Source organism: Orussus abietinus, unplaced genomic scaffold (genome assembly GCF_000612105.2).
Source record: "Orussus abietinus isolate OABI.00-Male unplaced genomic scaffold, Oabi_2.0 scaffold9, whole genome shotgun sequence".
Lineage (NCBI taxonomy): Eukaryota > Metazoa > Arthropoda > Insecta > Hymenoptera > Orussidae > Orussus > Orussus abietinus.
In genome coordinates, this window is record NW_019396004.1 from 94515 (window position 1) to 109567 (window position 15053).

The window sequence follows — 15053 nt, forward strand, 5'->3', positions numbered from 1 at the left end:
TTTCTTCTTTCGACAGGAAAATAAAGCACGTAACGATAAGCTGCAAAGTGCAATTTTTTATATGACCGTAATTATTATAGTCATCGATTGGATTTATAATTCTCCTCGCCAACCCTGGGTAAGGAGATTTTTTTCCTTTCGTTCCGATGCCTCAAACTAGGCACAGAAGGGAACTAGTTTGTCGGAGTAACGACTTGCCGACTCAAAATTGACATTTTATTGATTCGCCTTGGACACTCGTATATAAAACAGGACTCCGTCGATATTTCACAGTGCGTCTTCGACGCGCGTCCCACGCGCCATATAATAAATAATCCTCGTCGGAGTTGGCGTCTCCTTTTTTGGTTTCCGTTTTATTCCTCTTTTCTCTTTGTCGTTCCCTCTCTCTCCGTTTTTGGTCGCTGAGAGCGCTCGCTCGCTCGCTCTAAACACTAACCGGAGAACTCCTCTCATTGGCACCGATCGTTCTTGATGGCAGGGTTCAGGTCGTGGAAGTAGGGATGCAGCATCGCCTCCTCTGCCGATAACCGAAGGGCTGGGTTGCACATTAATAATCTCTGGAAATTGGACGCTTGCTTTTAATTCATTTGTACGTTAATATAATATTATCCTGGAATAAACGGTAAAATAAGAGATCGTAGCTTTCAGAATTTCACGTGGTTCCCGAGGATAAAGACATTTTATACGTACTTGAAGCAAGTCCTTTCCTTTCGAAGTTAGTTTCGGCGTCACTTGAGAGAGCCCCTGAGTCGGATGGTACAACGGGAACGCCTTGTAGTCCGGCAGAGTCGTGAGATCGGGCCAGGTCTCCTCGGTCGGGGTTCCGAGCATCTTGAATATCCTCTTGAGCTGATCGTCCACGTCGGAACCAGGGAACAGCGGTCTGCCGGCGTTGGCTAACTCTACGGGAAGTCGATCGGATGCAAGGACTCCTCCTTAACGACGAGAAGGTCTCGGTACGTTTAAAAGAGAAGAGACTAACCTGCAAATATGCAGCCCGCGCTCCACATGTCAATGGACGTCGTGTAGAGCTTTGCGCCGAACAGCACATCCGGAGGTCGGTACCACAGCGTGACAACCTCGGCCGAGTAACATTTCACTGGAATGCCGAACGCTCTGGCCAGTCCGAAGTCGGCCAATTTCAGTTCGCCGTTCTACGAGAGCGAATCGTCGTCGTGTGCCGGGTCCGACAGAGCTTCGCTTCCGACGACACCCTACCTTATTGATCAGCAGATTCTGCGGCTTCAGGTCCCTGTGGAGGACGTTCCGACTGTGACAAAATGCCAGGCCACGCAGCAACTGGTAGAAGAACGACTTGACCACGTCCAGGTCGATCTCCCCGTTGAGGCTGTCAAAGTACTTCTTCAGGTCCTGGTCGCAGTGTTCGAAGACGAGGATCAGCTTCTTGTCGCTATGCAGCACGTCGTACAGGCGCACGATGTTCTTGTGCTTCAGCTCCTTCAGCAAACAGATCTCTCTGAGAGCCGACGAAGGCACACCCTGGAAGCCAAGGCACGGTTAAACCCCGTCACGACGTACCCGTGCGGCTCGTCCTCGCTATTCCGATAAAACGTCCAAGGACCATCGATTCGTTTCGCTCGATTAAATTAAACCCGCTCGACTGGATATCCCTCGCCAAGGAAGAGAATTGTCGAAAAAAGGACTTTCGATGAACGGTTACCTCGTCGTCCTCGTCGAGCCGCACGCGCTTCAGGGCGACGATTTCGTGGGTCTCGCGATTCTTCGCTTTGAAGACTGTCCCATAAGTGCCTGGAAACAAGGAAATCGAAGGAAATCGAAGGAAACGAGGCGCTTCGTTAAGTGACAGCTAGCCCCTCGCCGACGCCGCTCGTCGGAAAAAACCGGCGCGGCCCAAAAACGGGTCCCGGCAACTTCGTCCTGGGCGCGATCGTTACTTTGCTCTCGGTCCACTCACCTTCTCCTATTTTCTCAAGTTTCTCATACTTTTGCATATTTTTAACGATCCTACGGGCGGAACGGACGCACGGCCGCGCACAGTGGAGCGAACTGTGATCTGCTGTGATCGGCGTCGGCGTCGACTCGCGGATAGCTCCGCCACCTGTCGGCGGAAAGTCGAACCAATCGGCGCGGCGTCATCTCTCGGTACTCTCTCATAACTTGTTGACTCTTCAGTTTTTGCGCAAACCCGGTAAACCAGGTACAGGAACCCGCGATTCGACCAATTTCACAAACGTCGTTTGTTCGAGGCTATTCGACCCTCTCGACGGCCTCTCTCTCGTCGTTGAAAATTCGAAAATCTTGTGCTTTTCTCGCGATAAGCTTCGATAACCCTCTTCGCGATGTTCCCGTTATTCCCGCTGTTCAACAGCGTGATATTCATGCTAATTAATCTGACGATTGGCCTGATCGTCTGCAAACGCGTAAGCCCTTAAATAATTACCGGTAAAGGTTCCGCCAGGTTATGGGAGCGTTATAAATACTCCTTAATTATTTATTCGCAGTTCTTTGGAGAGATGAGGACCCATTACAAGCTGGTAGCCGAGGTCACGGAGTTCAATTTCGTTGTAATACTTTTAGAATTAAAAAGGGTGTTTCCGGTCACGTTTTAAAATTGCATCGACTCGTCGAATACTTATTTAAAAAGGAGAAGAACGGTTCCCCGCGATCACGGAAAATTTGTAGGGGGGAAAATGATGAAATTTTGTCCTCAAGGTCCGCCAGTCTCGAGAGAGCTTGCAGTACATCGGCTCGAAAGTGTCGGAGGCGATGAAAGAGGTAATTAATTTTGAGCCTTTTGTTAAAAGAAACGAAGCATCGAATTGCACAGTTTATTCCAGATCGAGGGTGACATCGGCAGGGACCTGCACATGACCCACCACGTGACGAAACTCAGCGCAAAAGTGGCTACGTTGCTTAAGAGGTACACGGCTTTCGAGGAAAGCGTCATCGAGGTCGGTTTTCGAGCCATAAGGAATAAGAACCGCGTCGAATCCTCCCTCCGCCATTTCAAATCCCACCTCTTCCGGTTGGACCGTCTTTTTTTCCAGAGAGCCAGGATGGACCTCAACACGGAGAACGCGGAGCTTCAGACTCCCTCGGACATCAACGAGGAGGTGAAAAGGGCTCTGTCCGGGAAGAAACCGGAGGCCCGGCCGAGGACCCCGAAGAAGCCGAAGATTTCCTCGGCCAGCTCCCTGGGGGGACAGAGTCCAGTCATGCCGCAAGCCGCGATCGGGTCCGGGGTCGCCAGAGACGTCATCTCGGAGAACGCCGCCAGGCCCAGGACTCCTCTCGTGCCCGAGGTTAAATTGCTGAACGACCGTAGGCCCCGTTCCGCGGCCAAGCCCATCGGATTCCGACCGTCCTGGAAGTGCGAAGCTTAGGGAATTCTTTTTAAACGTACGTTCTCGTATATTTTGGGACTCTCGGGGAAAATCCTACGTCGATGCCGCAAAGTTAAACGAATCCCGGAGGTCGGGACGAGGAGGAGTTCCCTTTTCCAGTTCCCGAGACTACCGCGGCCCGGGACGTCCGGGTGCTCGAGTACCTCGTGCCTCCTGTCCGAGCGCAGGAAGCGGGATCGACTGTTTACTCACGCCTGACTCCAATTTATTCTCAGTGTTTGGACAGTAAATCGATATTCGGCTTGGATCGTCGACGAGCAACTCCTCCTGGAAAGTTGCGATCGAGATCCGAACTTTTTGCGCGCCCGTGTACCCTGGGAGGAGGTACGGCGGACGGCACCCGATCTCGGGTATTTTGGGACACCTGGCGGGAACGGGAAAAATTGCTTTTCATTTAAACGAACGGCCGGAAGCACGGATGTTAGTCTTTATTTCAGCTTTGTTTATACAGATCTGCAGCGCGCTATTCCGAGAGAGAGAGAGAGAGAAAAAGCGAGAAATAAATAAGGGAAGGACCGATCGGTCCTCGGACATCTCCGAAAGGACGGACGGTCCAAAACGGTATCCTTCGCTCCTAATATCGCTCCAAATTCGCTCGGACAAAGGTATCCGCTATCGCCTCGCTCGAGAGATTCGCAGGACGAGAGGCTCTCGCATCGAGAGGCTCCCGATGCGGGATAGAATTACGAGTATTTTGTTAATGAGTTACAACGACACATCGACGTAATTATGGGTTCTCGATCGAGGACCTCGTTCCGTTTTTCCCGTTCTTCCCGTTTTCTTTCCGAAGGATGAGTTCAACGGTATCCTCGAAATCCTCGCAATTCTCGAATATCGCCCTTCCGCTCTAATTAATCCTATCGTGCCGACGAGTACGCGGAAAAAGCCCCGAAAATGCCCAAAATCTCGGCAGCCCCGTCGCTGGAGGGTTTCGAGCTCGCTTTTTCCCCCTTTTTGATCTCATTTTTTCTTTTATTTTTTGGACCGACCCTCGCGCGTTCCCGACTCCCTTTTCACGGTTTTTCCTCTCGACTCGAAATTCGTCTCTGTACTTTTTAATTGACTGCAGCTCCGCCCCCGAAAATGAATCGCGAGTCCTTCGACCGTTTCGGAGTATCCTGGATATTTTTGCACGGGCTCTCGGGATGCCCCGGACAAGAGGGAGGACGGAAAAGGGCCGTGCCCTGACCTCGAGGCTTCGGGGAGAGATGTCGGAAAAGCTAATTCGCGATTTCCAGAAGAGAAGGATCTTGGAAGGATTTTGGAGAATCGTCGATTCCTCTGCAAGCGTCTCAAGATGCGAGTACCCAGGGGACGTGGTTCGGAGGTACGGGACGGGGACGGGACGGGGACGGGACGGGGTCGGACGAGCCCGAAGAGGCGCGGCCGATTAATGCAGGCGATCGCGCGGATACGCCTCGAAGAGGTCTCTCTTCAGGAGTCCGTTCCAGCCGGCCCTGTCGATCTCGTCCAAGTTCCGCTTGACGAAACTGTCGAAGCCCGTTCGGTCGATCTCGTCGATGTTCCTCTTGCCGAGGCCGTCCGAATCGCGCTTCCCGAAGTCGTCGAAGGCCGATCGGTCGATCTCGTCGAAGGTGCCTGGCCGATTGTTGAAGCCCCTCCTGGACAGGAATTTCGACGACTTAAGGACCGAAGGGATTTTCCGCCCTTCTTCGACGAACGCTCGCTAAAATTAGCGAGGTCTTTTTTCGGAACGAGACGGTTCGAGAAGGGGAGAGAGGGTATCCACCCCAGGAATTCAATTACGGAGCCCAAATACGCCGAGGCAAAACACTCCTGGGAGGAGGGGAAGTGCGTAGGGGTCTCCCCCCTCCCGCCCGTCGAATAACCCGATAAGTGATTCGCGTTGCCCGAAATTTCACGAAAATTCCGAAAGGGCTCCTACGCCGGAGCCTCGAAGGAGTCTCGGAAGACGTCCTTCCGCCAGTCGAGATCTTCGAGTTTCGGTGAAGGGTTCCCGCGGGAGGAGAACTCGAGGAAAAAAGGCAGGGGACAACTTTCGCCGGTAACCGCCGATAAACGTCGAGCACGGAGCGCATTTCTCGCGAGTGCTCTCGGAGATCCTTCGAGGGAAGGAAACCGAGTTCGTGACCGGACCTTCTCTCGGAATTGTTCGAGCTTCCCGGAACGATCGGTCGAACGGTCCTCGCCTCGAATGCTCCTCGACCTTTTGACAGGAAGAAGTCGTTTCCTCCCTTTTCCTTTAATTCTTTGGGGTCTCCCGGAGATTCCTGGAAACGCTGTCTCGTAGTTCTGACATTTTTAAAACGAGGCAAGGGTCGCGTTGTAAGTTGTTTCTTCTTTTTTTTTCTCTTTCGATCTCCCCGTAATCCTGGAAATCCTTTCTCGTGCGTCGCAAGACTTATCGACGATCTCGTACACGAATTCGTAATTACCGCCTTTTCTAGAGGCGGAAAATTGAAGAGAACCTTTTCGAACCCTTTGCGAAAGGACAAAGCGAGAGTCCTGGTTCACACCTGGGAGTCCTTCGACAAGGTTTCCCTTTCCCGATCCTGCGAGCCTCTCGTATTCTCAGCTGGACGTGCACGTCCTTCGCCCGTGGTTCTCTTCGACATCTTCCTCCCATTTCTCTCCCATCTCCGTCGTTCCTCTTCATTTTTTTCAAACTCCTCCCTATTTTCTTTTACCTTTCCCTTATCTAATTTCTTTTCTCTTCGTGTTCGCAGTTCGCCGCTTATAATCCTTCTCCGTCATTTTTCTGGAATCTATCCTCCGAAGAGGGCGAAACGATTCCTTTCACGAAGCGAGGAAACTCTTTGACAACCTGTTGCTTCGTTGCCCCTCCTCGTGGAGGAACGCTTTTTGGCGCGATCGGAAATTAAATCGAATTATCTCGACGATACGCAAAAGTGTTAAATTCGAAAATATATAGTCACTCGATGAAATTCCAAAATTGTGTAAAAAAGGAATGCAACTTACGATCGTTTGCTTTCCCCAAATGAAATTCCTGTGAGAGTGTCCAAACCGTGTCTGGGGTCCCTTAGGAGATGTCCTCTTCCGATCCTGTCCAAATTCCGGGGCTCCGTTCCCCCTGCGAAGAGAAGACCGATTAATTAAACAATCGACCCATTTATCGTACAAGGAACGGTTCATGATTCTTTTTTCTTATTCAGTGGTGGTTGGGATCCATGCACGGGAAATTGGACGGGACAGGATTTGACAGATTTATTCATGTAAATTTCAACAAACGAAGAAATTATATATTCTTGGTTCAACGTATGGTTATCTACAATTAAAAAGTCTTCGTTAATTTAGTATATTTTATCGCTTTAATTTCTTCGCATGGGGCAAGTTGGAGATGATTTTTTTCCTTTGCTGGCCTCGGCGGTGGGTCGTTGGATTTTTCTATTGCCATACTTTTCATTCCGTCCTTCGACTACTTTCGGATATATAAATTCGACGGCTTTGGATTTATCATCCTCGTATTGATTTTTTTTCATGCTCTATTTTTACGTATTATTATTTAATCTATTTTTCCACGTTTCTTAGCTTTGTGGGGCTGCTTTGTCGGGCGCCTTTGAAGAATCCAGTCTGTCATCCGTATCATTTTTTCAGGAGATTCCCTCCACCGATCGCGTCCAGATTCAAATGATTTTCGATTCCGTAAGCGGTCGGGTTTCTGTCCTTAAAACTCTTTCTCAAAATGACTACTGGGAGCAAATAATGCGGTCTTCTTTGAAAAGCGCTTTCCTCGTTTTCGAGGTCGTTCGAACTTTGCCAAACGGTTTCCTCGTCGTCGATGTCCACGAAGTTTGGATTTTTCGCCAGGCTTCTTCGTCCGATGCTATCCAAAGTCCTGACCGAGTACCCATTTTCGGAATCGCTTGAACGCCTCACCAGATTTCCTCCTCCGATGCTGTCCAAATTCCTGGCCGAGTATCCATCTTGAAAATCGTTTGCACTCCTCACGAGATTGCCGCCCCCGATGCTGTCCAAATTCCTGGCCGAATATCCAGATTCAAAATTTCTCAAGCTTCTCACCATGTTTCCTCCCCCGATACCATCCAAATGTCTGGCTAATTGAGCAGTTTGAAAGCCATCCAAAGCTCTCACCAGATTACCTCCTCCGATGCTATCTAAATTTCTGGCCGACTCCCCAGCGCCGCTTCCGTCCAAATTTCCAAACGGGTGTCCTCCTCCGATGCCATCGAAATTTCTGAACGACCGTTCAACTCTAATGTCGTTTGGACTCCTCCCCGAGTGTCCTCCCACGATGCCATTCGAATTTCTGGATGATCCGAATTTCTGCCCAGCCCCGATCCTGACCAGCCCACTCGGAGTCGAATCGGCCCTGACATTCGCTGGTTTGCCAAGCAAATTTCCACCTCGGTTGGACGGGTTTCCTCCCTCGATATCCGGCCGAGTTACGTCGCCTTCTGAAATAGCGCATTTCCCCTTTACGGCCTCCAACTTTTACGTCCTCCGGAATATACACCGACTGTTCCTCCCGTATGAAAGCCAACTCGCCTACACCTCCCCTTAAGCATTGGGAAAAACGCGAATATCTGCGAAGCTTCAAGCTCTTTTCCGCTTTCTTATTTTTTTTTTTTCTTAAGCCTTCCGAAACTCCGCAGCAAGAAGCGAACGTTTCCTCGAACGTCCTAACGTTTTATCGAGATGACAACGACGAAGCGGGGCGATTCTTTGCACTATTCGAGGGAAAAATTGTCCTAAACGAAGCACTCGTTAACGAGTCTCTTTGCGGGGATCGGTTTTTTCTTTGAACACGGACGAGCCAACCGAAGCGGTCGAAAAGCAGCGATCTCGAGAAACGACGTAAAACCAAGATATCGACAAGCCGATCCCATAAAAAGTCCACGTCCAACCTCCTTAAGGAAGGACGGACGGACATTCCTCGAAAACGGGGGACACGGGAGCGCGATTTAACGCGAAGCATCGATACAGGATATCAAATTTATTGCCAATATCGGAAACTTGGTCGGGTGTTATACGCGAGCACACCCCGTTGGCTCCGATAATGGCCAAGTTCCTCGTGGATTTTGGAAATCGATTAACGAGAGTTTAACCTCCGCAAAGAAAGGACCGATCCAGTTATCTGGTGGTTTCACGGGTATTCAAATCAATTAATCATTTTTACGTCACTCGAATGTTTTTTCCGAGCTCCTTGAATTTATACACGGAATAACGGCGATTGCACTCGGCGTTTGCCGCGAACTTCGAGCAAATTCCTTGTTAGAATTTTTTTTGATCGATCGATTGTCCGACGGTTTCTGGAAAGCAACATCCGAGATTTCGTCTCGTAACGAATTTCTCGCCTCGGAAATGGCAGAGACCAATGAGAAACGCAAAGAATGGGAAGACCACCGGTTTGAGAGAGAGAGAGCGATGACCCTTCGAAAGGCCACGCACGAAAATAGGGTTTCATCTCGTCGCGAGACATTTTATTTTACCACTTCGAGGATCCCTAAGGACGAGAGAGGAACGAGAAAAGAGCGTTTCCCTCATTTGAGAAAATATTTGGTCGGACATCGAACGCAATTTGATATTTGCGTTTCATCGGTTCGAGCGATCTCGGGACATCGTATCGGATAGACAAACGGAGCATAAATGTATTTCGTGAAATTGGAGGCGAATGAAATGTTGAAAATTCCTTTTCGATGCGAAACGCGGAAAAGTGGGTCTCCTTGTCGCGGCAGTCCACGCTCTCGAGCAGGGGAAGAAGTGCGAATGGGTCTGCCTTAACGATGCAATTAAGCGTATTAGCGTTATTTATACCTCACGATCGCCCGGCAATCCCGGAGGAAAGGCCTTTCGCGCGTTTCCATTTCCTTTTTTTACCGAAGAGGACGCACACCGGTGACACGCTTCGGACGCGGAAGGAGGCCGAGTGGGCGCGCATTCGACTTTTATCGGATGCAATCAAAATCCAGCTCGAGACTTTCTTAACGCAGAACTCATTGCCTTTATGGCGAGCCGATTGGATTGCACTCCAACGGCCGTAAAAGGAAGGCACTCCCTCGAGCGTCCCTTTAACGAAGCACCTCTGTCGGGGATCGCGAGTTTCTTCCTTCCACGGGGGCAGGATAGATTTCGGGTAAAGCGTTTTTCCGGGATAAAAGGGTTATCGATCGGGCAAGTGGTAAGCGCCTCGGATGGGTCGGACGTTAATGGGCCGGCGGTCCCGAGAATCGGCCAGCGGAGCGAATCGCCCGGGGAAGACCTTTGTGGAACCTTTTCGAAGGCGAGAATAAGCCTCTCCCTCTCTTTTGATCCCTTTTGCCTCTTTTGCCTTTGTCCTTCTCCCCTTTGCCATAAACGGGAAGTTACCCAAAAATGTCGATGTCGGTATTTTCTATGGTATACATTTTATTTAGATATATTTCGAGCCACGTACGTCGCAAGAAACGTGATATGTCGGGGCGACGTCACATGTGAAACGGGACAAAGACGAAAGCTCGAAGCCGTGGGAGGGATTAGGGATCCCTTTTCGTTGATTCGCGACCCGAAGCAATAATTCGATATCGCCTTTGCCATGGATTTCCGTGGAAATCATCGGAAAGCTCTTTGCTTGCGAGGATATCGCGAGGTTTCTGGAAAATCGATGGAAGCGGAAAAAAGAATCGATCGGATCAGCGGGACTTGGAGGATCGGGTCGAAGCTTTGAAGCACTCGGTAGCAGAGCTCGGTTCAGCTTAGGTCAGTTTTGTTGCCTTCCGTTGCGCGATATCTTCTGGAATAAAAAACGAGCTTACCCAAAGCTTCGTAGTGCTCCGCGAGCGCCGCGGCGATTTCGGGTCTTGCATAGATCACCTCGTTCGAGGGGGGTTGATTCATGACCTGAAAGACAATTGATATCTTCTTATTAATCGGTAGAAAGAATCTTAACGAATTAAGCCAATGGGGCGAAAGTTGCGATCGAAAGAGAATCGATCGAAATCGAGAGGAAAAGGTTTCATTCGTGTCCCTGAAAAATTCAGCCTTTTGCGGGCTGAAAACGATTTGCACCTGTTGCAACTTATACGTCCCCCGATTTGAACCAAGGAAAGGAGGTCTCTCGGCAAAGGGCGTAGATTAGATCCGGCGACTTCCGGTGGCTGGTCGAACGAATCCGCTCTCGCCGGAGGAAACGAATAACGAGCGATTTAATTAATCGAGACAGAGTCGATATTTAAGCCGAAGTCCGTGATCCCGAATTAACGCCACTCGGTCGAATCCGGGCCCACGGGGTTTTCGTCAACGCCTCTCGATTAATTTCCCTTTCTCTCAAATTCGGGGATCCCTCTTGACGTTTCCTGCTCTCGACGCGTGAGACCGATTGGATTGGATTGGATTGGAGTGACGCGCTCCAGTTTAGGGTAATTGGCTGAATTAGTGGTCACGGTGTAAAGCAAGCAAATTCATCCGAGTGTTCGATACCGGTTAATATCGGAATATCCTGGGGATTGATTTGTAAATTAACGTTGATTAATTCCTCTCGATATAAAGTAACGTTCTATCTTTGCGTTTCGGACACCTGGGGTTGATTTTACGAGGACGATTCAATTATCCGCCACCGTGTTTTGTAAATTAATTTCTCTTATTAACGTTTCCAAATTTTGAACAGGTAGAACCGGTTGTACATTTTGCGCTATCGATTAAATTACGCATCGAGGTCATTTTTTAAAACAAGGGAAATTCATTCATCTCAATTTATCGGTTAACGTTAATTAATTTCTGGTATCTCTAGTTCGGGATTTTTCGATGAATTTAATTTCCGGGTTGCGTTCCTTTTAATTTTGCCTTGCCTCTCATTTTTCTTCTTCTTAACGAATTACTGAATATCGACAGGCTTTAAGAAAATTCACTTCCACGCGATCGTAGGAATTTTCTCGCGAGGGAAAATTAGAGGAACAGCAGGGAACCGCCACGAAACTCTCAAGATCAAAGCCGGGAGGATAATTAATTTCAAAAGAGCATTGTAAGAGCCGATCGACCGAACTCGAGGCGCAAAATACTTGAAACGAGGTGCAACGCGAATGCGCCTTCAGCCTTGTAGAAATGATTTATATTATTTTGAAGCTAGTATAACATGTGATATGTTCCGATATTCACGGTACTCCGTTCACATTTATATCCAGCGCGAGGAAGTTCGAGAGAACATATTCCAGGTATTTGATTTTCGTAGCGAATTGCATCAAATAACAAAGGGCTGCGCATAAAATAAATGAAATCCTGACGGAAAGAAAAATCTCGGCAAAACGCGAGGAGAACGTGAAATTGTCCACGATCGAGGCAATTCACCCGAGTTTTCCCCAACTCGACTGAAAACGTTCCCAGTTAACTCCGCGACGTTGTTTCGCCCGACTTTTCTCAATTTTAAGCCGCCGTGGAATTTAAAAAGTTGAAACGACGGACCTTTTGTCGGACATATCGTAACCCGAAAACCGGAATCGTTTTTTTACCGACGAAAAAAATTCTCGCAAGCTTTACGACGCCGAATCACCTATTCTTCGCGTCTCTCATAAAGCTCACCGTAAATACGCGATCGATGACGATCCCCCTTTTATTATTTTATTTCGCGTCTTGCTGGCTTCCCTTTTTTTTTTTCATTTCGTTCCGTAACGCCACAGAAGGGCGACGTCGACGTCCCGATATAATGGAAGCCTCGGAGGCTCGGCCTCGAAAAGCCCTGTCCTGGTTTGAGTGGAAAGTGCATACGCCGGTGCAACAAGTTGCGAGTGCCTCTCTCGGGCGGGTCGATTCGGGGAAGGAGATGGAGGTGCATCGAACCGGCCGTTTAAAGTTTGGCTAATTTCGCGTCTCCGATTTTCTTTCACTGACTTTTTCAAAAGAACAGTTCTTCCAGAAAATTTTATATACACGTAAAAAGTCGAGAATTCCCACGAAAGCCCAAACTATGCATTCTCTTTTGAGGTATCGAAAGAGTTCCGTCGTATCTTAGAAACTCGCAAAAATCCCCTTGGTCGGGAGAGACTTTTTAAGGTTCATCCTTCGGCCAAGGAAGACGTCATTTCGCAGCTAATACTTCGGAGATCCTTAAACCCTGCGTCGGGACGCGGTTTACATCAGGAGTAATCCTTAATCTCGCCTCTAGGCAGGATTAAGTCCTCCGAGCTGTAAGAGGGAAAGCATCTCTTAAGCCCGTCATTCTAATAACTCCCCCGTTCCCCTCGGAAGAAGACTAGCATATTCCAAGAAATTAAACGTCATAAAAATAAAAGCGAGAACATGACTGACCGAAGGAAACGATATCGATTAACCTCAATTACTAACGATTCCAAGCGGCTATAAATGCATCGATCAATGTTTAATTTCTTCCTAATAATTGGGCATTGCGCCGAAACGTTGAAATTCCAATCTGCCCTTTTCGTGATTAATTTAAACCGGAGAGAGATAGCTTTGTGGACCATCTATACACCGAGGGCTGAATCGAAGAGAAACGTTCTCACCCGCCATTGTTTTCCGCATTGCAAAATTCAATGGAATTCCATTTACTCCGATCCACGATAGAAAAGTCAATTTTTAATCCGAGGTGCCTCCGTGATCATAAATTTCATGCACGGGCAGAAAGTCATCAAGAAATTTAATTCTCGATATAATTTGCGCTCTCGTAGTTGCAATTGATGCATATAATCCCGGCTATCAAAATATACATTGAAAGAAAAATGGAATTCAACTTACCCGGGACTGGGCAGGAGCTGTCAGGACTCCTTGGATAAGGGCGACGGCTAGGACGACGTATTCGGCGGTGCGGCGGCGGAATTTTCCGAAATTCCCGGGAAATTGGCGGTTGGTCATGATCTCTGGAGGCGAGGGCGACGGTCTGGGATGTCCTCGGACACGCAGGACAAACGCGTGAGTGGTAAAGTGCCGGCGTGGGGTGTTCCCTTCAAATATATAGAGTTCTTCGGTAATCGAGTGGGAGACAAGGGTTGGCCAGGGGCGGGGAAGAAGTGCGCCCGCGCACTTTAAACACCTCCCTCGTGATAAGGTATCAGAGGGGGAGAATGACGACCTTTTCGGACTCTTCTCCGTATTTTATTCCCTTTTCTCCACCCTCGTTAAGAGAGGATCGATGTGTTCAAATTACAATTTTTTCAATAACCCTCCTACTCTGCAATTTGTTAGTACAAACGAGAGAAATCCCCGCGAACGAAAAAAATTGCTGAAAAAATTCATCGTATTTATTCTCATTTTAACCATTAATTAAATCTCTTTCCACCGCTTCATTTATATACATATTCAGAGGAATCACGAATTCGCCTTCTTCGGGGGTGGAATTAACGTAGGAGATAGGTCGGGGTAAAAAATAAATTTCGGATGGAAAACATCGGACAAAAGACACGTCGTGGCCAAATGTCGAGGGATCTACGCGTTGACCTAGATCTAGATCAAGATACAAATCATCCCTCGATTCGGATAAGGGGACTTGATAATCGCTTAATAAGAGGGCAATTAATTGTTACATACAGAGTAATCGAGCCGTCGTCGTTTAATAATTCTTTCATCTATTAATATTTCTATTATAATTCTCTCTTTTTAGACACGATATATCTATCAATAATTCCGTTTGTCATCCGTTGAGAAAAATTCAGCAAGGGAACAGTGGCTTTGAAAAATATTCCAGACACCGATTTTTGAATTTCAAGCGATGGCGCAAGCCACTGGGATCTTTATGGCCTTCATTTGCCACTCCAGACGAAGAGAATCCGGAATTGGACCTTCCTCCGAGTATCGTTCGATCTGGGTTGGGTCTCTTCGTTTCAGCACGTACACCTGTTGAGAAACAATTATTTATTCCCTTTTTTTCTGAAATATTTCGGGAGAAATGATCGAGACCGACCTCGTAATGCAACAGCGTGCAACGGCTCAAGGAAGTGATACAATTCCTCGACTTGCATTGCGCGACGAGCAAGTAACGAGGGTAATGATTCGCCCCGAGGTACTTCGACGTGTATTCCGTGTCGCAGGGGCAGAACAACTCCCATCTTCCTGTTTGCTACAAAAAAAAGATCAATTATCGCGTCTCCTCCAGGGAATAAATTCACAAAAACGATAAATGCTCGTTAAGAGAAAAGGAAAAAATAAGTAAAAATGGGATACCGAGCCAAGTGATTCGGATCCATTTCAAGCACGTCCCCGTGAATCCCGGAAACGAGTGGTCGTCTTAATTCTCTTAGTTTGCGGCTGAAAGCTCGACGGGAAAGCTCGCCGGGGGTCGTACCTTCGGGAGTGCTTCGTCCACCGCCGTGTCGGAACCAATTTCCCGTCTCTTGGTGTAAACCAGACACCTATCGCCGAAGCACTCCTCTGGCTGGACCTGGCCCCCCTCGAAGAGCTCCTCCAAATTCTGGCTGCCCAAGGTCCCTTCGGTGACCAACGTCAGTATCGTCATCTGCCGGAGGAAGGTGTTCATTTTTTTGTTCATTCTTCCTCAAATATCTTGATCAGAATTATACCGACGGTGACTAGTAATTGGGAGGGTCTTACGTAAACCGGTAGCCACTTCATGGTGTCTTCTGGTCCAGCCAAGATCAAGAGAAGAACTGTATCCACCTGCGGGGGATCTCGGGGTTTATATAGAAGGTTCAGGTGCAAAATTCCACCCCAACGGAATTTCGGGCCCATTGTGGAGTCTCGGAGAGTACAATGAGTCCATTTGCC

At 48.4% G+C, this 15053-nt stretch overlaps 3 protein-coding genes across 5 annotated transcripts; 1 reads left to right on the top strand and 2 right to left on the bottom strand.

Moving 5' to 3' along the window:
• Positions 1–36: 36 nt before the first annotated feature.
• On the bottom strand, positions 37–2025 carry LOC105700885 (cyclin-dependent-like kinase 5). Its single transcript, XM_012427126.1, has 6 exons — positions 1937–2025; positions 1682–1770; positions 1219–1500; positions 983–1154; positions 691–902; positions 37–557 (listed from the first exon to the last, which is right to left on the bottom strand). Exons 1-6 carry the CDS (start codon positions 1971–1973, stop codon positions 450–452), a joined length of 900 nt encoding a protein of 299 aa, XP_012282549.1. The 5' UTR covers positions 1974–2025; the 3' UTR covers positions 37–449.
• Positions 2026–2320: 295 nt separating this feature from the next.
• LOC105700739 lies at positions 2321–3365 on the top strand. Its single transcript, XM_012426888.1, has 5 exons — positions 2321–2402; positions 2484–2546; positions 2695–2757; positions 2820–2937; positions 3034–3365. Exons 1-5 carry the CDS (start codon positions 2322–2324, stop codon positions 3363–3365), a joined length of 657 nt encoding a protein of 218 aa, XP_012282311.1. The 5' UTR covers position 2321.
• Positions 3366–3795: 430 nt separating this feature from the next.
• Positions 3796–13237, bottom strand: LOC105700789 (orcokinin peptides type A). Of its 3 annotated transcripts, XM_012426953.1 has the most exons (5): positions 13071–13237; positions 10142–10226; positions 7490–7804; positions 6348–6459; positions 3796–5008 (listed from the first exon to the last, which is right to left on the bottom strand). In XM_012426953.1, the coding sequence occupies exons 1-5, from the start codon at positions 13185–13187 to the stop codon at positions 4777–4779; spliced, it is 861 nt and encodes a 286-aa protein (XP_012282376.1). In that variant the 5' UTR covers positions 13188–13237; the 3' UTR covers positions 3796–4776. The 3 variants fall into 3 exon arrangements, with proteins under 3 accessions (XP_012282376.1, XP_012282377.1, XP_012282375.1); XM_012426954.1 differs by lacking the exon at positions 7490–7804; XM_012426952.1 differs by lacking the exons at positions 3796–5008; positions 6348–6459 and having other exon boundaries at positions 6640–7804.
• Positions 13238–15053: the final 1816 nt, after the last annotated feature.